This window comes from Tursiops truncatus, chromosome 5, assembly GCF_011762595.2.
Source record: "Tursiops truncatus isolate mTurTru1 chromosome 5, mTurTru1.mat.Y, whole genome shotgun sequence".
Taxonomy (NCBI): Eukaryota; Metazoa; Chordata; class Mammalia; order Artiodactyla; family Delphinidae; genus Tursiops; species Tursiops truncatus.
Genome location: NC_047038.1, coordinates 73,914,457 through 73,942,318, shown reverse-complemented (window position 1 = coordinate 73,942,318; position 27,862 = coordinate 73,914,457). Strand labels below are relative to the sequence as shown.

Below are 27,862 nucleotides of genomic sequence, written 5' to 3'. Positions count from 1 at the left end.
TGATTCGGATTCAGAGATCAAACAAACTAGAGCTTGCCTCTCAACTCCGCTGCTCATGGCTGTGAGGTTTAGGGCGAGGCAGTTTTCTCACCTTGAGACGGAGATAAATCACACCTACCTCCTAGTGTTATTCTGAAGCTTAAATAAGGTAAAATGTGTAAAACATCTGTTGGAGGACAGGGAGAACAAAAAATGCCCATCGAAATGAGAAATTGTCTTGAGACCGAAAAATGAGGCAGGCAGCTCGATTTAATCAACGGATCAGTTTATCATAGGGTAGCTTACTCACGGGGTGGACTGGGCAGACAATGATCTAGAAGCATTTGCAGCTGCACTCCACACTGCCGAGGGGCCACTGGGATACTTTTATAGATAACCTAGGGTATGGGGGTACGTGCTTGGGAGTGCATTCCTAAGTCAAGATTTATGAATGGGTAAGTAGTCTCACGGGCGCCGGGAATACATCAACAAAGGATTTCATCATGGTTTGGAGACTACCAGAGCATAGAGGCCACCTGGTTGTAATGATTAGTAAACGATATCTATTAACTACAAAGCCCTTAACAATAAAGAAGTGATTTACCGCACAGCATAATCCTGGGTAGGGACAGTGGAAGAACAGGAGGAACTGTGTGGGCCCAAGATGGCATCAGTGATGCTAACAGTCATACAACATCCGATGTAGGTCCAGGTAAAGAGTAGGCGTTCAACAACTGGTAGCCATCATTATCTTCATCACCATTGGCATCATCATCACCGATAATACCCAAACAAGGCAACCTATCAATTGTCACTGTTATTTATATGACCGAAACATCTAATCTAGAAAGATCCCAGAGACATAAATGACTGCGTGCGTGTGCTGTGAGCAAGGCAAGAATTATTGAAAATTAATTCATTTAAATTATTTGAATACTCATTAACTGCAAACAAGCATGAGGTAAAATTTTGGGATAATGTTCTAAAACTGTATCATGGGGATGGTTGCACAGCTCTATAAATTTAATAAAATCACTGAATTGTACACTTACAATGAGTGGATTTCATGGTATGTTAATTATACCTCAATAAAGGTGCTAAAAAAAAAAGTCTCCCTAGGCAGGCGCTGAAGGGGGATTCAGATGACAGGAAGAACAGAAATTACCTTGCATGCAGCATAGGAAGACAAAAAGAAGGAAAATATGAAAGATTAAGAGACATGGAGGGCAGAGTGAGGGGCTCTAAGATGCAATGAATTGGAATCCTACATGGAGAACTGAAACAGGATGGGCAGAGGCAATTTTAAAAGGGCTAAGGATTTGCCAGCATCAGTAAAAAACACCAATGCATAGATTCAGAGTCCAAAGAATCTCGAATAAGATAAATAGAAAGAAATTCGAGCTTAGATATATAATAGTGAAACCAAAGACAGAATGTTAGAAGCAGTAAAGAAAAAAAGATAACGATCTTCAAAAGAACAATAGACTGACCTGGCTTCTCAACAACAATGGAAACCAGAAGAAAGCATGGAAATAAGCATGCTGAAGTTGCCAACCTTGAGTTTTATATCCAGTGAATATATCTTTCAAGAATGACGGTGGATGCGGGAAGATGGCGGGCCTGGCGTCCTGAGAGCCGTGGGTCACCCTGCTCTCCTCCCGCCCGCGTTCCAGCTCCCGGGGTCGTGGGGCAGCTGCGCGCCCGTCCGAGGGCCGGCCTAGCCAGGCGGCGCCTCCGGGCAGGCCAGGAGTCCAGTTCGTGCTTGGCCCCCGGGACCCGGCGGGTCGGGGGCGGCGCCCGACCCGAGCGGGAGAAGGCGGGAGAGCTCGCGGGGTGCGAGGCGAGAGGCGGCCGGCTGGGCAGCATGAGTCAGCAGCGGCCGGCGCGGAAGCTGCCCAGCCTGCTCGTGGACCCGGCGGAGGAGACGGTGCGGCGCCGCTGCCGAGACCCCATCAACGTGGAGGGCCTGCTGCCATCAAAAATAAGGATTAATTTAGAAGATAATGTACAATATGTGTCCATGAGAAAAGCTCTAAAAGTGAAGAGACCTCGTTTTGATGTGTCACTGGTTTATTTAACTCGAAAATTTATGGATCTTGTCAGATCTGCTCCTGGGGGTATTCTTGACTTAAACAAGGTTGCAACAAAACTAGGCGTACGAAAACGAAGAGTGTATGACATCACCAATGTTCTGGATGGAATTGATCTGGTTGAAAAGAAGTCTAAGAACCATATTCGATGGATAGGGTCTGATCTGAGCAATTTTGGAGCAGTGCCCCAACAGAAGAAGCTGCAGGAAGAACTTTCTGATTTATCGGCGATGGAGGACGCTCTGGATGAGTTAATTAAGGATTGTGCTCAGCAGCTGTTCAAGTTAACAGACGACAAAGAAAATGAAAGACTAGCATATGTGACGTATCAAGATATTCATAGCATTCAAGCCTTCCATGAACAGATTGTAATTGCAGTTAAGGCTCCGGCAGAAACCAGGTTGGATGTTCCAGCGCCCAGAGAAGACTCTATCACGGTCCATATCAGGAGCACTCAGGGGCCTATCGATGTTTATCTGTGTGAAGTGGAGCAGAGCCACCCAAGCAGTAACGTGTCGGACGGTGTCGGCGCCTCTTCATCTGAAAGCAGACATCCAGAGCAGCCCGCCCCTGAGAAAGAAGAAAACCCTCCACAGCAAAGTGAAGAACTGCTTGAAGTGAGCAATTGATGGCATTTGAGGATTCGTGCATTGAGTCTTTTGGGGACATCCTGTGTGGATGAATTATGCATTAGATGTGATTCTCAGAGCAATAAATCATCCCAGACATTTTCTCAGTAGCAGCAGTAAGGCCAGGAGTACCTTCAAGTAGTTCACTACTTAGATTACTGGATAATTACGGTTTCTTCATTTGGAAACAACTCTTTTTATAATTATTCACTGCTTTTTGTCAGTGAAATAGACATTTTGCCTACTGAAATTACTAAATCACCCAGAGTATCACTGAAGCAGACAGGCAGGCTGGATGGACTGTTCTCAGTGGACCTTTTTGCCCTTTGCTGCGTGAATCATGTGTCATTATCACAAAAGAAATTGCCTTACACGGGTTCATGTCTGCAGTGGATGGGTGTACGCACGCATCTGGACATGATGTCTTTGTATATATTTGTATAATGTTTAGATCACTTATGAAGTACGTCGAAGCGAAACTTTTCACCTTTGTACAGCCAAAATGATGTATATATGGAAAGTAACAGACATATTCTCTAATTTCTGTGGTATCTATAACTTATTAGAATCCTCTGGATGAGGGTTAGAGGAGAGTTTTTCCCAAACTTCTACATGTAGAAGTATCATAAATATGCTATACATTTAAAGTTCATGGATTTAATGAAGGTATTTCAGTATGGTTCCCAGCGCTAAAATTGGACTTTAAGCTCCCTACAGAGTCATTGTGTCTGAACAGACTGGTGGCATGCGCCAAGCTTTAGGGGCGAGTGTACAGATGCCATCAGGTCATGGCTTAATTCCTTGCAAGACATGAATTCAATCATGATGAGAATTGGGAAGTATTTTAACCTTCCTTGCAAGCAGGGTTTATGTATGTTTCTGTATGCAGCCTTGCTCTTCAATCAAAGGGGATCTTTTACTTACGATGAGTTAGTGGTACCTGCCCTCTCTTCAGCTCCAGTCCCACGTTTCCAAGTACCTAGCTATTTCTACCTCATGGGTAAGTCATTTACCACTCTGTGCCTCAGTTTACTCAGTAGTTTACCATTAGACTGTGAGCTCCTTGAGGGGCTTTGTCTTAATCATTGTTAAACCCAGCGACTGGCACCACGCCTAGCACATAAAAAGTGCTCAGTATATGTTTGAACAAATCAGTGAGTGAGTGAGTGAGTGAGTGAGTGAATGGTCAAATTAGACTACAAATCCTTGGCTTATATAACGTACAAGGGTTTTGTGTCGTTCAAATTCATATTTTAAACTTCTCTTACTTTCAAAGAAAGAATTGAAGCAACGTGAAATTAAGACCATGTGTAAAGAGTTGGCATAGGAATCAACAATCAAAATACTGAAAAATAATGCTGAGCGTTGAGGACTGGCACGCCTCTGAGCGCCAGCGGCTTTTGCGGCCCTGTCCCTCTGCTGAGCTCCAGCCTCTCCCCTCCTCACAGACCGTGCCGGCTGCCTGTGTCGGCCCGGGACTGCTTGCCGTGCTGCTCCTCCTGGGCGCGTGTGGTGAACCCGAGAGTTCAGCAGAAGGGGCATGTAGAGATCAGGTGCTCCGTGCAGAGGTCCAGGCTCTGCCTTGTAGATTTGGCAGCTGTCGGTCATATGTGATGCTAAACATGAGAGTGGGTGAGGTCACCTAATGAGAGGGTACAGCAGAAGAGGGGGAGGCCCGTTAACATTTATTTTAAGGGGAAATACAGAAGAAAAGGCTTTTCCTGAGAAGGAATAATGAGAGGAAGGGAAAATAAACAGCTAAAGAAGGCGGTGCCCCGAAAACCAACAAAGAAAGCAGGGCCACAGGTGATAGCATCGTTTCTAAGCAGCAGTTCCTTACTTGTGAAATGTGACAAATGTTCTACTTTGCAAATTGCTCTGAGAGTAAAATGAGATCATGTAAACGAAAGTCCTTTGTGAACTGTAGACGTGTTGCATAAATGAATCTCTCTCCTGTCACTCCCACTGCTGGTGTTGGTTTCTTCTTTCTACAGCTGCTAAGGTACGCATCCCCAGAACTAGCGTCCAGGGTTCTTCCTCCCCCACTCTGCCCTGAACATCACTACCCATCTCTCTGTGCGTACAGGCGTACCTCATTTTATCGTGCTTCGCAGATGCTGTGATTTTTAAAAATTGAAGGTTTGTGGCCATCCTGTGTCCAGCAAGTCTGTAGGCGCTATTTTCCCAGTAGCGTTTGCTCATTTCATGTCTCTGTGTCACCTTTTGGTAATTCTTGTAATATTTCAAATGTTTTCGTTATTATTATGTTTGTTATAAATATAAAACTTGAACAGAAAAAAAAAAAAAAAAAAAAAAAAAAAAAAAAAAAAGAATGACGGTGAAGTAATTTAGACAGCAAAAACAAGATTTCCCACCTACAGACCTTCACTAAAATAAAGTTCCTCCTCTGTGTTTTACAATCACTTTAACTCTTCATTTCTTCCACATGCTGGACCTTGAATATTCCCAAAATCTAGACAAGGGTTATTAGATTTAGCAAACAAAATACAGGACACCCAGTTAAATTTGAGTTTCAGATAAACAACAAATACATCTTTAGCATCTATGTGTCGCCAGTATTGTATGGGACATTTAACTGGGTGTCCTCTGTTTTATCTGGCAACACTAGTATATACAAGGGGAGAAATGTTAGAGACAGAATTGGAATCGTCTGTTTGTAGGTGATGGCCACATCCCAGGGATGAGATGAAACAGACTAGGGCTTGATGGGAGATGTCAGATGAAAAGACATGAAGGGCCAGACTCTGTGCAACTCTGACCTTTGAAGGGGTGATGGAGGAAAACAGAGAGGAGGAGAACCAGTGAGGGCAGGCCAGGGGGCAAGTTCCAAGGAGAAGCATAAAACTTCATTCATTCAACAAGTATTGAGTGTCTGCTACAGACCAGGTACTATTCTAAATAATGAAATAATTGAAAAGAGTGCTCTGAAATCGGCACAATGAAACGTAGTGATCATTTAAGGGTTACGGGTAAGTCTCTCCTTAGGCTACCTCCAATTGCGAAGTACAGGCTTCCTGGAGAAAGCTGAGACTTCGATGCCAGCATGGGAAGACCAGGTACTTGCCGCCACGGAGGTGCAGAGACTTCACATACCACTAAGCAAACTTGGGCAAGTCTTTACCTCCTGCAAACTCGTGAGCAATTTAACCTCTGGAGTGTCTAATTTTAACAAGTGAATGATAACCAGAGAAACTAGTGACCCACCACATATAGGTATTTTATGTTAATTAATTTTAACACTGACTGTAGTATCGGTGGGGAGCAGATAACACAAAAAATCAAAATAATTACAGTACCAGGCAGAATAGATTGATAAGAGCAATAAAAATGATGGGTACCAAATGTCATGGGGATTCAAAGGCAACTTCCAATTGAGTTTATTTCCCTGGTCTTGAAGGGTGGGGGGCTTGTTGGGAGAGAAGAGACAACAACATAAAGTCAGAATGGATGGAAGCAGAAGAGTGGGGCATATTTATGAGTCGAGGGTAACATGAGAGAAGCGTGGAGAGAAGGCTGGAGCAAGAATAGAGAGCCTTGAATTCCTGGCTAAAAAGTTGGGATTTTAATAAAACACAGAAATCTCTATAGCAAAGTCAATTTTCACCAGCAAACTAGTATGGTACTGTTCGCATTTTAGAGAAAGACAACAGGTAGAAGCACATTTTTGACCATAGAGTTCTATGCGGGGTAACCGGGAGCATCTTCTTCCTTCCTAACGAGCCTCATCAGCCAGGACAAAGGTCACCATTTTTTTATTTTTATATTTTTGCGGTACGCGGGCCTCTCACTGTCGTGGCCTCTCCCGCTGCAGAGCACAGACTCCGGACGCGCAGGCTCAGCGGCCATGGCTCAAGGGCCCAGCCGCTCTGCGGCATGTGGGATCTTCCCGGACCGGGGCACGAACCCGTGTCCCCTGCATCGGCAGGCGGACTCTCAACCACTGCGCCACCAGGGAAGCCCAAAAGTCACCATTTTTGAATGCTATTTATGTAATAGGCATATGAACAAGGTGGTCTGACAGCTTCATTTTAGTACATTGAGGCAGTTACCACGGTTTTGGAAAATGAGATTTCAGGAGTTCATCTGCCCAATGTCACAGAGCAATAAGGGGTCGAGACAAGGCTGGCACCTTTGAACCCAGTGAGAGACTGGACACCAAGCATCTACTTTGTGATTAAAAGCTGGACCAGTGAAGGTGACAGCTACATTAATAATATAAGGGCCAGGGATTGCTTCTAACTCTTGATTACACACACATGAGAAAGTCTAAATGACAATGAAACCATTCATAAAGGATTTCTTTGTTTTGTGGTCAATTAGCATTCATTCCTGTCAGTAATAATATAATGGAAAAACGCTTGACTGAGTTGTGGGTCTGTTTTTCATTGATTATTGATGTTTCTGGCCACACCATTCCCTCCTGATTTTAAAAGGATTCTTCTTCATTACAGTTCACCGTTCACCCCTTTTCCCTCTCCTTCCAGGAGTTACTTCTGCAGATGTAGATGCCATGTCAAAAAAGAAAATAAAACTGATGGTGTTTTGTGTGCTTAACTCATTTTTAATAGGATTTTGTGGTTCGGGGTGATTCTTTGTTTTAAGCTGGAGTAACACTCAGGCTCTATGCAGGTTCCAATGGTCTGGACAGTCCCTGCTGATCACAAAGGTTGCTCCAGCCAAAGGACAGTACCAAATTAAAAGGCACAAGTCACCTCCCTCCAAGCAAGTGATAGAACTTCATTTTGTTCCAGAAGCAAGTGAGAATGAAGATGAAAGGGTGGAACATGGACATGTCAGAAGGGATGTTAAAAATCCAAGCCAACAAGAATACAAACCACGTTCTTGGGATTCCTCATGTCAACCTTGTGAATTACTTTACTGTTCATATTAATTTTTAGACAATCTCTTTTAGGAAGAAACATGCCAGTTATATTAGATTGAACCACATAAAATTGCTGCCAACCAGGATGGTCATTTCACATGAGTCAACCTAATAATCATCACAGCACTGTGCAGTCATCTCAATGTGTTCTACATTTATTTCTCAATTTAAATGGAGACCTTGGGCTGTAGAGAGACAATGAGAAAATACAGCACATACAAATTCTTAACAGATGTCTGTTGAATCTTTAAGTATATGAATCCTAGCAATCTGGTAGCCTCGCGTGTATCTTACGCATCCTAGGTACAAACCATTCTAATGTCAGGGTGAATGCACTTTAACACTTTCAAGTTTAATTTCCCTGAGTCTGAAATAATTAAAAATTCCACTTGATTTATATATTTACACTTTTATTAGAATTCTTCAGAACTGTGAACAATTGGACAACATATCAGAGAAAAAACGTAGAACATCAACATCCTTTAAACTTGCACCGCTTACATATTTACACATAAAGTTACTTACTGTATATATAAAAAATATTTTCAAGGACTCATGGGCTTGGGAATATTCAAAAGACATTATTGCTACATTTCAATATTTACCAAAAAAAGCCACAAAATAATTTCAAACATTAAGCCACTGCCAAAGAAACATGGGATGTAAAAAAAAAAAGAAAAAAATTATAAAAATATAAACTTTCAAGAATATCCAAGACAAAACTCTCAGTGAAGTGCCCCTGAAGTACCTAGACATCTACAATTAACAACCATTTTTCTTACTATAATCAAAGTCAATAGAAACACAAAGGAAATTTTCAAAGTATGGCAAACAGCGACAACTTCTTACGTGACAACAAAACGCCCCAACCTGTTACCTTTGGAAAGGTGCGAGAGCATAGAACTCCAGTGCAAATGGTTACTTCCAGATAAATGGCCACAGTTCTCTAAATGAAAGCTAAGAGACCTAGGAGGAGAAAACCGTGAGGGCAGCATACCTGAATCTCACGAGACAACACACAAACCTTGCCATGTACCCATGGATCTCTTCCAGTTGGGTAGGAAAAAAAAAGGTAAACTCTAACAGTAATATCCAGGCTACAGCCTAAAGTGTAAAATTTAAATCTGTTTCAGTGGGAAAGTAGCATTAATAAGGTCTAAGGAACAGGTAGAGTATGTTGAGTATAAATAACAGAGTGCCTTAAGTGCAGGTGGATTGCAAATCAACAGGTCCTTAAGCACTGCACTTCCTATATGCCTCTATGTAAGCTTTGGTAAGCTTCTCTACACAGCTAGGTGGAGTGGAACAAGAGCTGTGCTGAAGAAAGCCAAGCGACTTCTTGGGTACTGAAGGACCCTCTTGGGCTCAAGGCAAGACTACTTCCAAAATATTTGTCTACAAGCATACACACGCGCGCACGCACACATACATACTTATATAGATACTGGCCCAGTGTCTAGGACATGTCTGTGATGGAGGCTGAATCTGAAGTTTATTTCCGGCTACAGAAGAATCCAACTGAGACAGTACTGTTTTGTCACTTCTGCCGGAGTCATGCAGTAAATCGGTCACTTTTTCAAACGGCATCAAATCCACTGAACACAATGCCATTCTGAAGCCGGTCAGCTTGTTCTGGACAATCTCTAGAGCAAGTTCATCGGCTACAAAGGAGATCTCTGTTAAGACTGTGCTTGGCAATTATGTGTTTTCTTTAAAAAAGAAAAAAAAAAAAGCACTAACGGTTTCCTTCAAACTTGTCTGGCTCTTCAGCTATCCCTACACACAGCAGACTCAAGCCAGAATCGTATCCAGAAACTACATCGTGTGGGTTTCCCCCCTCAAATATGTGAATCTGTACAATTTACAGATGAGTATATACAAAATGCAGGCTGGGGAGGCCTTCTCTCCAATTCAGCTCCCTAATTGTGAACTCTATTTAGAAAACAGGTCAGGACCACAAAGGCTCACACCCAGCAGTCTTTATTCGTGCCTGGAAAGCATTTTTCCAAGGCCTACGTCTCACTCCCAGCATGAAATTCTAGATTTCTTGAGCCCAGATACTCATAGGCTTCTGCCCTTTGAATAACATTCTATTTTCCACATCAAGGGATGAGCTTTCGGTTTCTAATCCTGCCGCATCATCGTATCATTACGGATGGTTATGAGGAATGAAGGTGACTACTGCCATGTATTCAAATAAACTATCAACTATACTTTTCAGGCAGAAATTGGAGAAGCCCTGGGAAGGACTCAGGGTGTCTATAGCCCATCCCACCCACCCTTTCTCCAAGTCTGAAGTTATTCCGTTAACGGGGGCTAGCTTGCTATTGGGAACATATGCAGCTCAATGGTAGCGGATGACAGAAATCATCGGCCACTAAAGTATGCTCATAAAGACAGGAGTACAGTGGGGTGTCCATTACCCTGGAGGAGGATTCGAGTCGAAGGAAAACAAAATAACCATTATGAAAACCAAAAGAATGGGGGCCGTTCTTGTCGGGGAGCCCCCCAACACCGACCCCCAGATGTGCATTCTGTTTCAGACGTCTTCGTGGACAAGCAGAGGCTGCGTGGAGGATGTGCTGCTGCCCACCGAGTTGATCCGCACGGAACGGTCCACCGAGGGGGTCTCCCGATGGGGGCTGCAGTTCGCTAAGTTGGAATAAATCTGAGGAAAACAAGTCCGCAGTTAATACACCAGCCCCCATAACGAGCACAGCAACAAAGGGGCACGTCTGCAGCCTCAGAATCACAACTCATGAAGACTCCTAAAGCCAGAAGGTTTACAAGACCTTACAGCCAAGAACCAAATCATATTGACCAAAGACAAGCTTTGTTCTATCCCTCATTTTCCCCAAGGTCTGACTACCTAAGAAGTGATGGTGCAAAATGTGCTTTTCTGCTGGGACACATCTGGGAAAGAGAATGATCTAACTTTTATAAAAGGTGTATAAATCTCTACAGCCAACTCCAATCCAAAGGCCGATGTCAGTCACTAAGAAACCGGTGGTCCTTCCGGGGGTCTTCCATTGAGAACCGGGCTCTTGGGTGTGAAATGCTGTTTAATTCAAAATGTGCTTTGACACCCGGAAGAGCAAGCTTCAACCCAAAAGTATCAGTGGTATATGCTGAAGAAAAGACAGTTCTAAACACACAAACCAGAAAAAAAGCAGGTTAAAAAAAATCTGAGTCAAAGTAAGGATCACTCATTCTTCCTTAAAAGCCAAACAAATGATGGATTTGAGTTTTGATTTCCCCCCTCCTCAAATCACTGGGAGGGATCTCCCAACTTCAAACAACGTCTTCATTCTCTATGGCTTGTGGCCATGACAGCTATCTGCCACATTCTGGCTATGCTTTCTTGAGCAGAAGGTTTATTTTACTGCAGCAACAAGCTGTCTTTTCTCTGATTTTATTCTAGTGCACATCACCCCAACCCTCCAAAGGCTGAATAGCCTGACACGTGAGGCAGAGCGCATGCCGACCCCATGACCAGCACTTGGGGTGGAAGAGGAAATGTGGCAAGTCCTTATGGAAACATCTATGTCCACACTTCTGAGTGCCAAGCCCTCTACTCTTTCACCTCCTTATTTCATAGCCCTTGGCCCAGAATGGAGGGGTTGGGTAAAAAGAAACTGTTTCCATTGCTTTACTTTCCTACCCAAAGCCCAATTTACAGCCCAAGCCAAGGAGAGAAGGGGTGGGTAGCTTAGTCCTCACCCCCAGAGCCTGAGAAGGACACGCTTGGAACCAAGAGAGCAGAGGTCCTTTGCCCGGCTAGAGTGTACTCACGTGATTGGTGCTCTCTGAAATCTGCTTCTCAATCAGCTGCACAATCTGCTTAAATGTCGGCCTTTTCAGGGGATCAGCATCCCAGCAAGTCTTCATGATGTCATACCTGCAAAATGAGGGCCATTTATCACTCCTCAATGCCCTTAACTGGTCCTCAGGTGTATGCCATGCAGCAATTTCAAAAATAATTCCAGGGCTACGCAACTGGACATAGTGAATGACATGGGCATAAAATAAAACTGTGTCTATGAGATGCTGCCAAACTTTCTGTATATTTGGTGACAAGAATTATGAAAATCAGCTACAGAAACGACCTTTGACCAAGATGTCATAAAAAAGGAACCAAGCGACATTTTAAACTGTGCTAGTGAAAACCCTCAACATCTGAGCTTGTCTTTAAAAAGGAAAATAAAAGGGGAAACATTATCTGAAGGAAGAATGTCCGGGCCCTTACATTTCCGCAGGTGCGTGCTCAGGGCTGAGCATTCGGAAACCTTCCTTGATCATCTTGTAGAATTTAGAATCGACTGGCATTCCAGGGTAGGGGCTGCTTCCTGAGGCACAAACAGTTTGCAATCAGTGTAACAATACGCAAGCAGGACGCTGACAACACCTTAAAGAAGATGCTCTAAGTCTGATCAAGGAGGCTTTGGCAAGGCTCGTTTTACCTAAAGAGAACAGCTCCCACAGAAAAATCCCATAGGACCAGACATCACTTTCAAACGTGTACACACAGTTGAAAATGCTCTCTGGTGCCATCCACTTCACAGGTAGCCGAGCCTGCAATGGAAGCATAACAGAGTCAACAATGTTAATTATGAAGCTCAAAAAAAAAAACAAAAAAAAAACGGAACAGAATATATTCCTATAAATGTTGCTTCTGCTGAGAGGTGGAGGTGAGAACTTGACGGGCATCTCACGAAGGCCTTCCACCCACATAACCTCAGATGACCCCGACTGCCTCTGAAATAGGTGGATCACAAGTACAGCTGACCCTTGAACAACGAGGGTTTGAACTGCATGGGTCCACTTACACATGAATATGTCTCAATAATAAATTCTACACGGTCTGCGGTGAGTCGAATCCAAGAATGCAGAGGAACCGTGGATACGGAGGGCTGGCTCTAATTTATACTGAGATTCGTCCCTGCATTGTTCAACTGTATACTATCCCCATTTTCAAGATGGGGACATTGAGTCTGTACAGTGTGGTGGATAGGAGCACAGACAGTCAGACACAGATACATGGGTTCTAACCCTGGCTCCACCACTGGCCTTGTGTAACACAGAGGTTAGTTACCACTGAATGTTATTTACCCTCTTCCCTTGATAGAAACCTGGCCTCCCACGGTAAGGACTGCATGGCCCAGCTCCTTCCCAGCTGCGTGCAGCCATGTGGCTCAGTTTTGGCCACTAAGGTATATAAGTGTTGTGTGACAGCTTTAGGAGAACTTCCTTAAAATGAAGCTGGCATGTGCCCTGTGGCCTTTTCCTTCTTGTCTCTTCTGGATGTGTTGGCTGGCTCGCTCATGGCCATATCATGGACCATGAAGATAAGGGCTACACCAAGGATGGTAAAAAAAAAAAAAAAAGAAACAAAGGTGGAGGAATTCGCTCCCCCTAGTACATCATGGAACCTCCATACCAGGCCCGGCCTGCTACTCCTATATTTGTTTTACTTTTTTGGGGGTGTTCTGTCATATGCAACCAGAACTATCCCTTACTAATACAGTGGGAAAGTCACTTATGCATCTATAATTAAGCCTCAGGATATTCTTCTGTAAAGCAAAAATAATACTTCAGATTCCATGAGTTGTCTTGGGGGTTAAATGAGATAATATGGGTACCAGTGCTTAGCTGGGTACTGCTGACTCACTAGCGTCTGAAAACTTGCCCTGTACAAGCAAGCACGTGATAGAGAGTAGCGGATATGCTGACTATGACTATTCCAATGTGGTGAGTGGCAGATTTGGGGTTGAAATTCAATGGCCGAACTTCACATCCTGAACTCCTCCTGCTAACCTCGAGCCAAACTTTCCGTGACTAGTCCTCTTAGAGACATTTCTGAATTCCTGGATCTTAATTTACCGTAAAAAGCTAAATCAATCCTTCGCTTAATCCATTTAGGATTGAAAACTGGGAAGACAATTTTTTCTGGTCTTAAAGTTATTTTAGTCAGTAGGAAAAAAAAATGCTTTCCAGTATCCCCTCCCAGATTTTATGCTAAAACTCTTATAGAGGCCCTTAACCTGAGATTTACAATGTGTCTTGAATTCAGGAGCTTGTGAACTTGGAAGGGAAAAAATTACATTCTTGTGTTGACTAACTAAAGTTGAGCATTTCCTTAAATTATAAATTCAGGCAATAAAGCACCAGGTCTTAGCAGTGCCTGTGACTTTGTCACCAACAGTAACATAGATACCTTCACATTACAGTTTTATATTCATCACTTAGACATTACAGTAGTTGTTAGACCCACAGTTAGAACATGTTATTCTGTGTAACAAAGAAGCACGTGTAATGAATATCACAGAGGTACTTTTTAATATTTTAATAACTTCATTTCCATTTAATGGCTTTTCTCAGTATCCTATGTATTTTATGCATTTAAAACAGTGTTCTGACAAGGGATCCACAGCTGTCACCAGACTATGATAGGGGCCACAGCACAAAAACGACCAAGAACGTGTGTGAAGAACTTTCAGAGAAACTGACACAACGAGGAGGTCTCAAATGACTATGATGTAAATTTGGGGCCAATAACATGTTGTGTGAGTTTCCCTGCTTTTAATTTTGTCCCATTAGGTCTCCTTACCCAGTAGCCTGGTGAAGGGTGATATCTGTGACTGGTTAGTAGAACTGGCTTAGCTGGAGTCCACAATCTGAAGCCTGGTGGGACCTAACCACCTGACCCATCCTTGTTAATTCCAACTAAGGTCACGAGCCAAGAATGGGCTATTAAGAAGCTGCAGCATAACCACTGTCATGATTACTTAGATTCTAAATAAGACATCTAGCCATAATAATAAGTGCCTCATATAAGTATTAGCCACAGTGTGCCTGGCACTATTCTAAATACCCTACTATGTATATTAACTCATTTAATCCTCACAACAACTTCACGAGGCAGGTGACAGTATTATTACCAAAAGGAGAAAAACGAAGGTTCAGAGGTGCTGGGGTAATCCTTGCCAAATATCACACAACCACTAAATGATAGAACCAGGTTCGAACTCAGCAAGACTGGGTCCAGAACCCAGTAGCCTTCTGTCAATACTCAAAGGCCTGGATAGAGAACCACCTTTCATTCTTCCTTCCAATAGTGTACCAGGACGGAGAGGACTTGGTGTTATTAACACTCCTAGCCTTAGGGAGTTACTAGAAACGCATGCTATCATCAGGAAGTAAATCCAGGAACATTTCTGCAAAGCAACAAGTCTAGTACAGCCCACCCACAGAGATGCCATAGTGATGGAGAAGGAAATATTACATCATTATAAGGCACACAAGAGCTACCTCCAGGAACAGCTCTGGACCATAGGTATGGGCCTGGGAAAATAGATACAGAAGAATATATGTTCAAGACTATTCGCTTCCCATACTAATGGGATATTCCTCAGGAAATCATAGGCTCCGGTTTCAGCCTCTACTGACCCGTGTCATCTCAGACAAATATCACGAAAATACACTGTTTTTAGTTTCTCCAACTTTTAAAATGTGAAGACTTGCATTCTAATGCCAAGGGTTTGTCCTGATGATACAATGAAAACTGGCAATGAAAGCACTTTGAAATAAAATCACTATGTTCCGTAAGCCAATTATTCCTTATGAATGTCTTTAATAAGCTCTTGATTATAAGATTCAACATTCTATATACCTAACTCTGAACATTATCTTAGACTTAACATTATCTTTTTCACATAGCATGTCAATCTCAAAATAAAATTCTCCTGCTGTGACCTTCAGGTCCACATTTGTTTCACTTGAACAAAATCAAGTTCATTGCTATTCTCAGGCTATAATGAAAATTAAGGCTATTTCTGTTTCCTTCACATGCTCCATAATTACACAATTAGAATTAGGAATTCTATTATCGGAATTTTGCTAAAGTACACTTAATTTGACTGCTAAAATGCATGGTACCGCAAAGGTAGGATTTGCATTATGAAAATCCTAAAAAGCAATACTTAAGAAAACTTGAAACAAAAATCCTTCACTGGACTGTCAAGAGAGAGTGGGTACTCACATTTCCTTTGACCACATAATTAGAATCATTCTTGATGTCTCTGGCTAGACCAAAATCACAAATCTTTGTGATTCGACCATGAGTAAGGAGGATATTTCTGGCTGCCAGGTCTCTGTGAATACACTATTAGGAGAGTGGGAGACAAAAGAAAACCATTTACATTTATTTTAAACTTTTAAAGAGTGAAAGCTATGTTTAATACTAGAATGCTGCTCATGTCATACAGTGCCAATACTTTTGCTTTACGTTTAAACTATTCAGTGCACCAAAAATAAATATCTAGATTACACTTTGAATGATGTTCAAATTTGTGTTTCACATTGTTAGGACCTTAATTACTATAATCACTTTCAAAACCAACTTGAATAAATGCTTCTTTTTTTCCTTAGGACTACTTTCATTCATAGGAAAATACATTATAAATAGTCCCATCATTTTTTTAAACGGAAAACTCATTTTACATGCTTCTCTTTGAATGTCCTTTTAAAGAGTTTCTAAAATGTCTACAACTTCAATCTGATACCTCCTAAGGACAAAGGGAAGAGGCTCTTTATCTCAGCCATCCTATATCCTCTTTGAGTTTGGTAATTGTTTGGAAATGTCACCAATGATAACTTAAGGGTAGGTTCTGTAACCTCATTCTATTCTGCTTGTCCCATTTCCTAAGGAATTCCTCTCACCCTTCCGGAGACCATGTTCCTTGTTTTGGTTCCATCATTCTCTTCCCACCCCCAACCTTCTGATCAAATGTTTATCGCTCTCTCTTGATTCCTTACTCCCCTGCACTTTGTAAACCATACATGCAATATTTGAGGTCTAACTTCAAAAAGACCCAAGTATATGCTTCACCGAGCACTGCAACTACATGAGGTACCCCCTCCTTTGGCTGATCAAATAATTCTCTCTTTATTTTCTAAGAGCAGCTCCTATATCCTAAAAGCCAAGTTTTAAATGAATTCATTGCATATAAAAAATATATTCATAGAAAGCTTATTTAGACAAGCTTGCACTTTAAAGCTTACAAATGAGAACATGAATTCCAAAGAGACAGCAGTTAGAACATGAAGAAACTGTATTTCCTCTGCTTTTGGTTACCACATTTCAAATGACACTCTGCCTTCTAACTATGGCTCTAAAATGCCCCTTGGGGGCCATGGGGGCAAGGAGAGGACTCTTCTGAGAATCACCCTCACTTACATTCTTCGAGGCGAGGAATGCCATGCCCTTTGCCACCTGGTAAGAAAAGCTCAGCAAGTCCTCCAGGTCTAGGGCCAACTCATCATCTTCCATGATGGCAGGAGTCACGTCTCTTTCTATGTATGAACCTGGTAGGAGGAGAAGGGATTTTCCTAGCAATTAAAACCTTCAAGTAAGGACAGTAAAAGACAGTGACAACAATACCTCCAAGGGCTGGTAATCAAGGAACTGATGTTGAACTTGCAGGCAAATCACCTCCCCAATGTTAAGGACAGGTAGGTACTGAATCACAAAGCTAATATTCCCAATCCTGGGCTAAGTTACAAAATCTTCAGGGAACAAGAACAGTGGATGAATACAAAAGTCTCATATTTTTTATATGCAAAATATGTATTTGATATATTTTGATATGCATGTTATCATATATGCAGTAAAATGCTCAGATACAATAACACACGCTCTGACCCCAAATATCCACTTGCAACCCTTAACTGCCATTGACCACTGGCATTGCCACTGGATCCCGTGGCAATGGATCCTAGGCCATTGGATCCTATCCTAAAGGAGAACCGGTCACTACAGGAATGGTGTTAGATTCCACAGTGGTATGACAAACCCTCTGTCAATGAAGTTGTTTTTATTGCTTGATAGGTACCCACCTATTCTCGAAGATCTCCTTTTGTCTGCCTTGGTTGGTACAACATAAGAAACTCCGGGTTTCATGTCCATGTACTCATTAGTACTATCACCACTGGGAGAGATGAAACATGCATCAAATCATGATTAAATAAAATGGGAAATGGGGGAGCACACAAGGGCCAGGCTCTATCTCCCCATCCCTTTTTGAACATAAGAGGCTGCTTTTATTTAAAGAAAGCATTGCCAAGTTTCAATAAGGAAAATCTTGTTCAGTAAGATACGAGTTTTTAATATTCAACATTCGGGTCCAATCCCCGGGAATTAGATGGCCGTTTTTGTGTTCAATTGTAGATGGAACTCAGGTCAGAAATTTCCCATCTCTTGACGCCAGGGATTTAATGAGAAGCAGAGAACCAAAAGCATTATCCCACATTTCTTCAAACTCTCTAAATTAGCCTCGAGAGAGACAAGATGAAAGAGACAAAGAACCAGAGCTTCTGAGATGTGTTATTAGTGGGGGAAGACAGAGATCACTAACATATAGCAACTGATGGAAGAAGGGTTAAAAAAACCAAGTTTGGTTCAGATAAACACCAATAATTTGGATGATTTTCTGAACCATCTGGACCTCTTGAATCTGCAACATTTGGCTGGAGAGTCTTCAAGATTTCTAGTACTTCCTGCTTCTGATTAGCATAGAAACACCATGACAACAATCTCCTTCAGAGTGTGCTGGTGGTTCCAATCCCATATGGGATCCCAAAGCACAGAAAACACTACACAGGACTGAACAATTTAGGCCATTACTTCAGAAAGTTAAAAAATATACAAGGGGCCAAGGTTTTAGAAATAAGGCAAAGTAGCTCATTTATTCATATAAAGAGGATGTGCGCTAGAGAAACTAACAAAAGATGGTTTGGTTTATACTGTATTTTACTTCCACTTGTCACTACTCAAAGTTTACAGGATTGAAAAAAAAATTAAAAAGCTTCACCTAGGATTTAAAACTTTAGCCAGAGGTATAGAAAAACACTTTAGGAGGTAACCGCCTATCAACAATATTTACCAAGGTTTCCTTGAGGGCCTGGGGTTAAGTTTAGGAGACAAGTCTTGCCTTCTCAAAATGTAGGGGATATAGCAAATAAAAAGGAAAGAGGAAACCCACCACACAACTGCAGAAATATAAAGTATAAGGGATTAGGCACAATTACTAGGATTTCTGTTGGGCAGGGTGATCTAGGAAATCTTAAATGGCAGATCTTAACAACACTTGGAAAGAAAAGGCAAGACGCGGCACAGAATTCTATTCTGGTTGTAAACTACACCGATTCTCCTTAAAGGAACTTGAAGCCCTTGACACATCATTCAAGTTCAGAATGGTATCAAGGATGAAAGAGATGAAAATAAGGCACAAGTTTTTAAAATGTGCTGGAGCAGTTGTGCCTTTGAGAGCATGAGTTAAGAAAAGAAAGGGTAAGGTATACAGAAATAATTCAGAGGTGGATGGAGAGAAACCTATGTGCAGAGAGCTGTCTGGAGCTCTTTGCCATTCTGTTAAAGGTTTTAAAGGAATTTACGGTGACAATTTGGCAGCCCTTCCCACTTTCCCTATAAACAGTGTCTCACTGTAAAGACGCATACAGTACCCGGCTCAACAGTATAAAGAGAATGACACCAAGAACAGAACGATGAGAAGAGAAATAGGTACAGAATTCACTCAATTGAACAGAACTAAAGCTTAGAAAAACACTAAAGATGCATTTTTAAGAATCAACAGAAATTTAAGTTCAACACTATTTCAAGCCTTAAAAACACCATTTGAACTTTCTAAACCGTTCATCACATTTAAATGATTTACTAATTCTGATTTTGTACCTCCAAGTACCTCAGGTTCACTTTTTTAAAGAATCAACCTTGATTGTAAACCCTCAGACTCCATGAACTGCCTGTCAACAGCTATTTATGTAAATCAGTCTTACCAGGAAGACTCCTTTGAATGGAGAAGGTTTTTATAAAGCGCCGCTTCTGCGTGATCTTCCTGCTTGGAGCAAATAAATGAATCACGCTTTCTTCTCAAAAAATTCAGAAGATCACCGTAGCAACAATATTCTGTAATGACCAGGGTAGGCCCTACGAGCATTTAAGAAAAGGTTAGAAAAAGGTGAGATATACAGACCATCCAGCCTCCCATAAAAATACCCAAGGGTGATCACGGCCATTCACACTCAGGTTCAAGGCTAAGCCTACTTAGTACAAGTACGATCCTATCTATTAACATTGCTTAGCAAAAAGCAGCAGAGTAACCTTTTTACCTGAATTTTTAAGTGATCAGGGGCCAGGCATGACTGCTGGTTTTAGACAAGAGTTATAGCTTTCACTGTTATATTATTATCAAGCCTGCTATTTGAAACCTTTGATTCACTTCTGTTTACAGTGGGGGCTCCATGCCTCTTGGTAACGTTATTATGGAAATGATGATGAGCACACACACGCACACACACACACAAAACTGTGGCATAATAGGAAAACCAACCACCAGAACCACCAGCTGAGACGAGGAGGTGGGGGAAACCCTGAAATGACAGGGCATCGCCTGTGTTCCAGGGCCTATCTGTCGAACTTTTTTTTTTTTTTTTTGGTGTTGTGCACACCTAAAGAACTGTAGCTCTGAAGTTAACAGGCAACTAATTAACTCGGGCAGAAATCTCTCAGGAACAATTGGTGATGTGGTGAAGCAACATTTATGGGGGCTGTTTTGAGAAATTATATAACCCTGTCAACTTGACAGTGGGTCTCTCCAGACCTTGAGGAATGGCTCATTTTACACATCTTTGTTCCTTCTGACCAAAATGCCTTCTGGCAACATCCCAGAAAGCCTTGATGAGAGGACTAATGACTGCTTCCGAATTGGAAATTTCTTTTTTATAGAAGTGAAATGTTTGCTCATTTGGTGTATATTTGAGGGCTGGAAGGCTTAGAGGACTATTTTTAATGACGGTATGTATATGAACATTAACCCTTTAGTGGCTAAATGTCATCCAGCAAAATATAAAAGCTCACAAGGTAAAAGAAAAGCTTTCTGGAGGAGATGAGACATTCTCGAGGTATTCAAGAGGTCAATGTCGGTGAGACATACACGACTGTAACTAGGGTATGTCCTGGGCTGTCCTGCCCCATGATGATAAAACCTGAAATATACATTTTTAAAGTACAATAGCTTGGGTGGTGGGGTGCAGGAATCCAGCAAGAGGTTAGCCGCCTGGGTCAAAATCTTGCAAGGAGCTTAATCAAGCATTGTCAAAAACCATATCAAAATCTCCCATCTTTTGATAATTTGACCCATAACAAGAGTCAGGTTGGCCATGGCCTTACCTCCAATGGTGCACGCTCCAAGAAGATTCACAATATTCACATGATTACCGAGGTAGCTTAAGACTTTGAGTTCAGACATTAGGGCTTCGCGTTCCGTTAAATGGGCACTTGCTAAAATTAGAAACATCTTATTTTAGCAAAAAACAAATCTGGAGGGGGGGGGCTTGGGATGAACTGGGAGATTGGGATTAACACGTATACACTAATATGTATAAAATAGATAACTAGGGCTTCCCTGGTGGCGCAGTGGTTGAGAGTCCGCCTGCTGATGCAGGGGACACGGGTTCGTGCCCCGGTCCGGGAAGATCCCACATGCCGCGGAGCGGCTGGGCCCGTGAGCCATGGTCGCTGAGCCTGCGTGTCCGGAGCCTGTGCTCCACAACGGGAGAGGCTACAACAGTGAGAGGCCCGCGTACCGCAAAAAAAAAAAAAAAAAAAAGATAACTAATGAGAACCTGCTTATAGCACAGGGAACTCTACTTCTCTTTGCTATATGGTAGAAACTAACGCAACGTTGTAAAACAACTATATCCCCCCAAAAAAACCCAAAAAACAAAGCCCAAAAAAAGACAAATCTGGGACACTGGTGGTGAGCACGCACAGTAGCCTGCGGGAACTTACGTTTGAGCATCTTCACAGCAACAGTCATGGCCGCATCTGACTTAATTAGGCCGTATGCAGTGGCCTCAACAACTTTCCCGAAGGCGCCGGCACCCAAGGTTTTCCCTATAGAAAAGAAGACAAGGAAGTAAGGGGCAATGGTGTGGTGGGACTGAAGGACTATTTGTGTCATTTCAAAACCAATAAAGGATTTGGGACAAATTTGTCCAGATACACTTCCTTAAAGTGTGCTTGATGCCAAATCTATCAAAGGTGGTGACATCTCACAAAAAACACTTATTGTTTCAGGTGGAATAAAATAAAGGAAGCTACTGGGGTTCCCTAAAGTCACTGTTATGTGTACACAGAAAGGTTATGTGGAAAGCCCCTGTTGCATACTGACCAAAACTCAGCCTGTTTCTGGGAAACTCCCATTTGTGATCATAAGGAAGTTGCGTTGGGTCTATGTAAACATAATTGTTTCCATTTATCTCCTCAACAACCTTCCACTGTACTTCATACATGGGTTTCTGGTGGAGGGAGAAAGGGAAAGAGGCATCATCTTTTAATGGTTAATGGTTCAGCCATTCCAGCGTTCAAGGCAGAGAACAAATAAATGGTTACCTGCAAATATTTGTATGTAAGAATCATCACGATGATACACATCATACCAGCTGCGATCACAAAACCAATCAGCAAAGGCGTGAACAGGGTATGGGCATGGATTTGTTCTAAAATGAAGGAGGAACGTGGAATCACAACCTGTTAGTGGGGTCGGATCTTCACCACGACCACCTTGCCCCCAACTCGCCCACCTCCCACCTTACTGCCCATCACGGCAGAAGTCAAACCAGTTGCATCTGAGCTCCTGGCTTTGATTATTATCATACTCTTGTTATTCAAAGGAATCTTTTAAAATAACAGCTTTAAACCAGACGACTGTGGAAAAGAAGTTGCGATTTCCATAGCACAAGAATAACGTTACGCTGTTTGTCAGTGAAAAGCGACATCTCAGTGAACTTTGCACTTCAAATTCCTGCCTTGAACTTTAAAGTGTTTCCTTTATGGATATCTTATAGTTTCTTCTTTATGTTTTCCTGACTTTCCAAATTTTCTACACTGAACATTGAGCTTCTTTCACAACCGAGAAAAACACTTTTAAAGTGTTCTTTTCGCTGCACTCCCTGAAAAAAAACCTATGATGAAGAACAATGTAAGATTCTTCCCCTCGTTACTCAAAAACTGAACAAACACCACTTTCTGGCACTCATCTTTGCCAGCTCAAGAAACAAAAACCGAGCCCTAAGAATGTAGGTGTCTAGTTCCTTTGTCTTCTGACTTCATACCAATTCATCAATTCGTCCACATGCATGGTTCAACTTGTTAGGAGAGCTGGTCACTCATCAATCAAATTTTCAAGATGGTAAAGAAATAGCTCACTAACATGATTCCATAAAAGGTAATGTTAACTTTGTGATATGATGTCTGGCAATCTGTTAAAATAACTGATTTTAAGTCACAACTTAAACAATTTTTCATTGAATTTAAATCTTTAAATTGTCCCAATTCTGTTTCTGTTTGGATATAAAGTAAGTCTAGTTCTCCTATTTTCTGTCTCTACCCCTTCCTAATGGAAACCGCTGGAAATACACCATTAATTTTATACAGATACATATGCACACACATACATACGTGCACGCACGCATAAAATACATATAGTACATGGTTACTGCACACATTTTATTAACAAACTAGCACAGGATGAAACTGAGTAAGTTTGATGACAATCAAACGTGCAATGTGACTATTACCAGAAATGACATGGCCAGGGATGGAATGGACTTAAAATCATGATGGACATGGCAGGCCGAGCCTAAACATCCCCTTAAATTGGATTAAAAAGAAATATACCTTTGCTGTTACCTTTAAATGCAAAGTTAAAATAGGCAGAACTCTTGCCCACATCGTTGTAAGCCCTGCACTCCACCGTGCCATTGTGCTTAAAGGCGCTGTCGTCAATGGAGCTGTAAACCACTAGTTTTCCAAACGGTGACACAGATGAGTTTTGGATCTGCACATCCACTGGCCCAACAGGGACAGAACATCTAGCGGGAAAAAAACAGCAGTGCGGACTTACTCCAGGAAAAAGAATCAATCGATCAAACACATTGGATGTGGCATACTTTTAAAACTAAGTCAGAGGTTTGTAATCAGACATTTCCTTTTACAACTGAAGAGTGTGACGACGGATGAGCACGTCTGTGGCACCGTGAACAAGAAAAGCGCTTGGAAAAGAAGAAAGAGGTTTCAGAGTGAGATGTGGGTTCGAAATCTGGACTCAAACACCTATTCTGTTGACTTCCGACTAGTACTTACACCCTCCAAGACTCAGTTCCTACAGCTGCAAACTTGGGGTGGTAATACCCATCTTGGAGGGTTATCGAAAGGATCAGAGATGAATTCAATAAGACGGTTGGTTCATATCCTGGCACACAGTAGCCTTTTATAAATAAATGGTGAAAGAACGTATGAAGGATTGAAAAGGAAGAGCGTGGAGGAGGAAAGCAGTAAAGTCTATGAGGATGAAGACAGGGCCAGCTGCCAAACACCAGACGTGAGGACCCTACGGCTCGAGGTACGATCATGCCGCTGGGCTGGACTCCAGGTGGCAAAGACTCAGATGACCCTATTTTAAATTATCCCCCTCATATGCCTGGCAATTTTCTATCCCTTACCTTGCTCTTTACTTTCCCCCTTTAGCACTTAACACCTGCATATGGTAGTTATTTATTTCATCTTCTGCCCATCTCTGCCCATTAGAATATAAACTCACAAATGGGACTCAGGTGTTTTGTTCACTAGACCCATGTCTGGCCTAGAGGTGGAACTCCATAAATATTTGCTCAACAGATGTCTAAAACTACTGTGGTTGCTTTCCCTGTGGGCATACTTTCCAGGGGTCTTGAACCCCCTATTACTCCCCAAAGAAAACACTCCACTAAAACTCAGCTGAGAACAACAATCCTATGTAACCTCTTCCAACTTGGTGTTGATAAAAAAGGTCTATTCCGTGAAAAATGAAATTTCTATTATTATCCTGACTATTTAAATGATCGTGACGTTACACTGGCCTGAGTGTAAAATAGCATTTGATGGATAAAAACAGCAATGCTGACCCCATTTTCATCTCCAGGTAATGTGAAAGGACAGTTTAAGGTTTAAGTGTGGATTGTGAGGGAGAGGAAGTACAATGCCAGATGTGCTCTGCTCAGGGCCTGGGCACCTCAATCAAGGAGAAAACCTTTTTAAAACACATAGCTCCCAAACGCCGCATGTATGTGGTAATTGTGCGATCATTACTTTTTGGTAACTTGGCAATTAACTTCCGAGGTAATTTTTTTCATGATAACTACAGCCACATTTCCCACATATATTACCTCCTGTGTATAGATTGGAAATCTAATTACTCTGTCCTGGAAAATTGCTTTATCTACCTGCAGGGTGGAAATTGCATGATAAATCCAAGAAGATAACCACCAAAATAGAGAAGTCATTCAGTAATCATGTTTCAGCAAACAAAATTCATGTCTACCAAGAAAAATATAGCAATTATGTCCTTTAAAAAGCCACATGGATAGAAAAAAAATTAATCAAAACAAAGTTTGGTTTTTTTTAAAATCTGAAAACATATTTGAAACTCAAGTGAATTGCAGTCCTTTCCTTATGCACGTTAAGTAGTACCCAAAATAATCATCTCACCTCTGCTCGGTTCCTGGACAAAAATACCAATCAATGGTGGGCTCTGGGAATCCTGCTGCTACACACTGCAGCATGCCATTCATGAGCCTGTCACGAGTCAGGATTTCTGGCTTTGCTGCAGGGAGAGAGAAGTGGCCTTATGTCAGACTGCTGGAAAACCTCACCAAGGCTCACTCCACTATTTCTGAATCCTCAAAAACTTTCTCGAGGCCGAAGGGGACCCCGAGGAGCATGTTGTTCAAAGGGGAGAATCTGAACCAGTGAGTGGAAGGCACAGGGAAGGCAGATGTGAGGGTCTGACCAAGAAAGGCTTTCCCGGTTAGAGCTGCCCAGTCCACATGTGGACTGTCCATCCTACGGATGCCGGGGTCTCCGAGATCTCCCTGTCCCGGGGATGGCTGAGGTCGCAGGACCACCGGGCAGGGTTTCTGTTTCCAGTGAGGGGGAACCTGAAAGACGGCATCTAATCAGGATTCTAGGATTCCCAACTATCTTAAAGGTGGAAATCCGGTTTAAAGGTTTCCTGCCATCAGGATTTCAAATTATTGAAACTTTCATAGGAATTTCAAGTTATTGCAGGAACTAGAATACTTCCCCTTTTTTTTGGGCGTGGGTGTGGTGCAGATAAGGAGCTGAATCACCCTTTTACAGAGAAGTCAAAACATAAGAGTAAAACCCAATATGGGCTTTTAACTCCAAACTTTTATTTCAAATACAAAACAGGAACAGAAAATGAGAAGAGGAAACCAGCTCAAGAGTTTTATTTATACATATGTCTAAACCTGAGTATAATCACTGAAAAAGTAAACTGTATCATCAGCAGGAATGCTCTAATTTGACATTTCTGTGTAACTATAATAATCAACTGATGTTCAATCAAGGGTGCCCTAAAGCACTGCAAATTCTTGAGATTATTTCTAAAGTGAACGGAAGATGAATTTACATACAGTTGTTCTACTGGTAATATATCTGAAGGATTCTAACCCTTTGAGAATGAGTAAGCTCCACTGTGAGCACCTGATGGCAGGGATGGTGACGTGCTCATCCTGCATCCCCGGTACAGCATCGCATGTGCCGACGCCAAGCACGAGCACAGAGCTACAGGCGGCGGCGTGCGGCAGACAGACCTGCACCCCAGCTCTGACACTTAGAGGTTCTCTGCCTTCCACCAAGTCTCCTCGGGTGTCCAGTGGGGAATAACAAGAGTACCCATTTCATAGGGATGCTGTGATAACTAAATGAGATGGCGCACACAAAGAACCAAGAATGATTCACAGAGGTGAAACAATAAATGTATTAATTACTAATTTATTAGTTATTCAGTTACTCTTTTCTATTCAGAGTACCCACCCTCCTCGGTTAATCAAGTTTGCTACCAATTAGGTTAACTGTATTTGCCACTCTAAATATTCTCTTCAATATCTAAAAACTGCTTCAAGATAAGCATGATAACGTGTGTGTTTTAACCCGATGCATTGGGAATTTGACATTGATTATGTTGCAACTGACAGGAAAAATATACATGGTCAGAGGAAAAGACTGACAGATCAGAAGCTTATTTCCTCGAAGGAAGGAAATAAGCTGATAAATGACATCTTTGTAGAACGACCTCTCAGCACCTCACCTCCTTGCAGGCAAATGGCTTGGCAGGGATCAGAGTGTCTGCATGCATGGCACACCCACCTGTCATTCAACCTGGCCCTGCTGATGCGCAGGCCATTTGGCTAATACACACAAAAGAGCAACAATCCACAAGCAGTCTCAAGGTAGGGGCATCCTTGAGAGTTTGGATCCAATGCCAGCTTTCACAAATAGAGCAAGAAGACAAGCCATCGTCTTGCGAAAGCATCCATCTGGCAAGTTTCATTTAATTATCATGGGCAACTGTGTGATCGGGCTGAAAAGTAGGACGTAACACAGAAAGCAGCGGAACTTTAGGAGAATGCTATTTGCTGAAGACTGCAGGCACCATACGGCAGGTCTCTCTGGACTCAATTCAAGTGTCATCTTCTTTTCCAAGCCGTCCTCAACTCTCCAAAGCCAAGTTGGTCAGTCTCGCCTCCCTACTCCTGAAGCCCTTTAGAGCACCTGACGCGCTTATACAATATCCTGGTGTGTCCCCTCCTCCGTCAGACTGTATGTTCTCAAGGGCAAGGACCATGTCTCACTGACTGTACCTCTGACTCCTAGCAGAGTCTGACCTATGGCAGACATACAGTAAGAGCTGTTGAATGATTAAGTCCCCCCAGAGGCACAAGTCCCTCATACTCCAAAGGAATTCAATTAGAGTCACAAAAAGGGACCTGGAAGAACAGCCTAATGGTGATTTTCCTGTGTAGCGGCAGGATTTACACTATGTTTTCAACAGTGGGCCAATGACATAAGAAATCCACACATATACCTGGCTGTGTGATTTTTTTTTTTTGCATACTGAGATTAATGATGAGAGGGGAAGGTCTACACATAGACAGTAAAGATAACTGGATAGGACTCAAATGGGAATCAAGTTCATAAGACAGATCTCCTCATACCAACCTTCCTTTTGTCACTCATTCTTCCTAACGCTACATGATGGATTTTTAGTGGAATTAAATATTACTCAGTACGGGGGAAAGGGCTGAAAGGATGCCTGATGACGTTCACAGTGGTTATCTCT

The 27,862-nt window shown here is 42.2% G+C and overlaps 2 protein-coding genes across 6 annotated transcripts in view; one reads left to right on the top strand and one right to left on the bottom strand.

Annotated features, from left to right (window-relative positions):
• Nucleotides 1–1,587: 1,587 nt before the first annotated feature.
• LOC101323276 (transcription factor E2F6) lies at nt 1,588–5,031 on the top strand. Of its 2 annotated transcripts, XM_033857035.2 has the most exons (2): nt 1,588–2,686; nt 3,588–5,031. In XM_033857035.2, exons 1-2 carry the CDS (start codon nt 1,844–1,846, stop codon nt 3,630–3,632), a joined length of 888 nt encoding a protein of 295 aa, XP_033712926.1. In that variant the 5' UTR covers nt 1,588–1,843; the 3' UTR covers nt 3,633–5,031. The 2 variants fall into 2 exon arrangements, with proteins under 2 accessions (XP_033712926.1, XP_033712928.1); XM_033857037.2 differs by lacking the exon at nt 3,588–5,031 and having other exon boundaries at nt 1,588–2,812.
• A 2,963-nt stretch (nt 5,032–7,994) lies between these two features.
• Nucleotides 7,995–27,862, bottom strand: part of KIT (KIT proto-oncogene, receptor tyrosine kinase) — an 85,637-nt gene continuing 65,769 nt past the window's right edge. For 2 of the 4 annotated variants that reach the window (XM_019928160.3, XM_019928161.3), the window contains exons 8-21: nt 25,207–25,321; nt 23,359–23,552; nt 22,072–22,178; nt 21,851–21,977; nt 21,469–21,573; nt 20,848–20,958; nt 19,455–19,605; nt 17,496–17,587; nt 16,837–16,964; nt 15,640–15,762; nt 12,062–12,173; nt 11,848–11,947; nt 11,394–11,499; nt 7,995–10,269 (exon numbers count right to left, since the gene is read on the bottom strand). In XM_019928160.3, the coding sequence (XP_019783719.1) occupies nt 10,141–10,269; nt 11,394–11,499; nt 11,848–11,947; nt 12,062–12,173; nt 15,640–15,762; nt 16,837–16,964; nt 17,496–17,587; nt 19,455–19,605; nt 20,848–20,958; nt 21,469–21,573; nt 21,851–21,977; nt 22,072–22,178; nt 23,359–23,552; nt 25,207–25,321 (1,700 nt within the window). In that variant the 3' untranslated portion in view covers nt 7,995–10,140. The remainder of the gene's footprint in view (nt 10,270–11,393; nt 11,500–11,847; nt 11,948–12,061; nt 12,174–15,639; nt 15,763–16,836; nt 16,965–17,495; nt 17,588–19,454; nt 19,606–20,847; nt 20,959–21,468; nt 21,574–21,850; nt 21,978–22,071; nt 22,179–23,358; nt 23,553–25,206; nt 25,322–27,862) is intronic. The other 2 variants (XM_019928162.3, XM_019928163.3) reach the window with 1 other exon arrangement.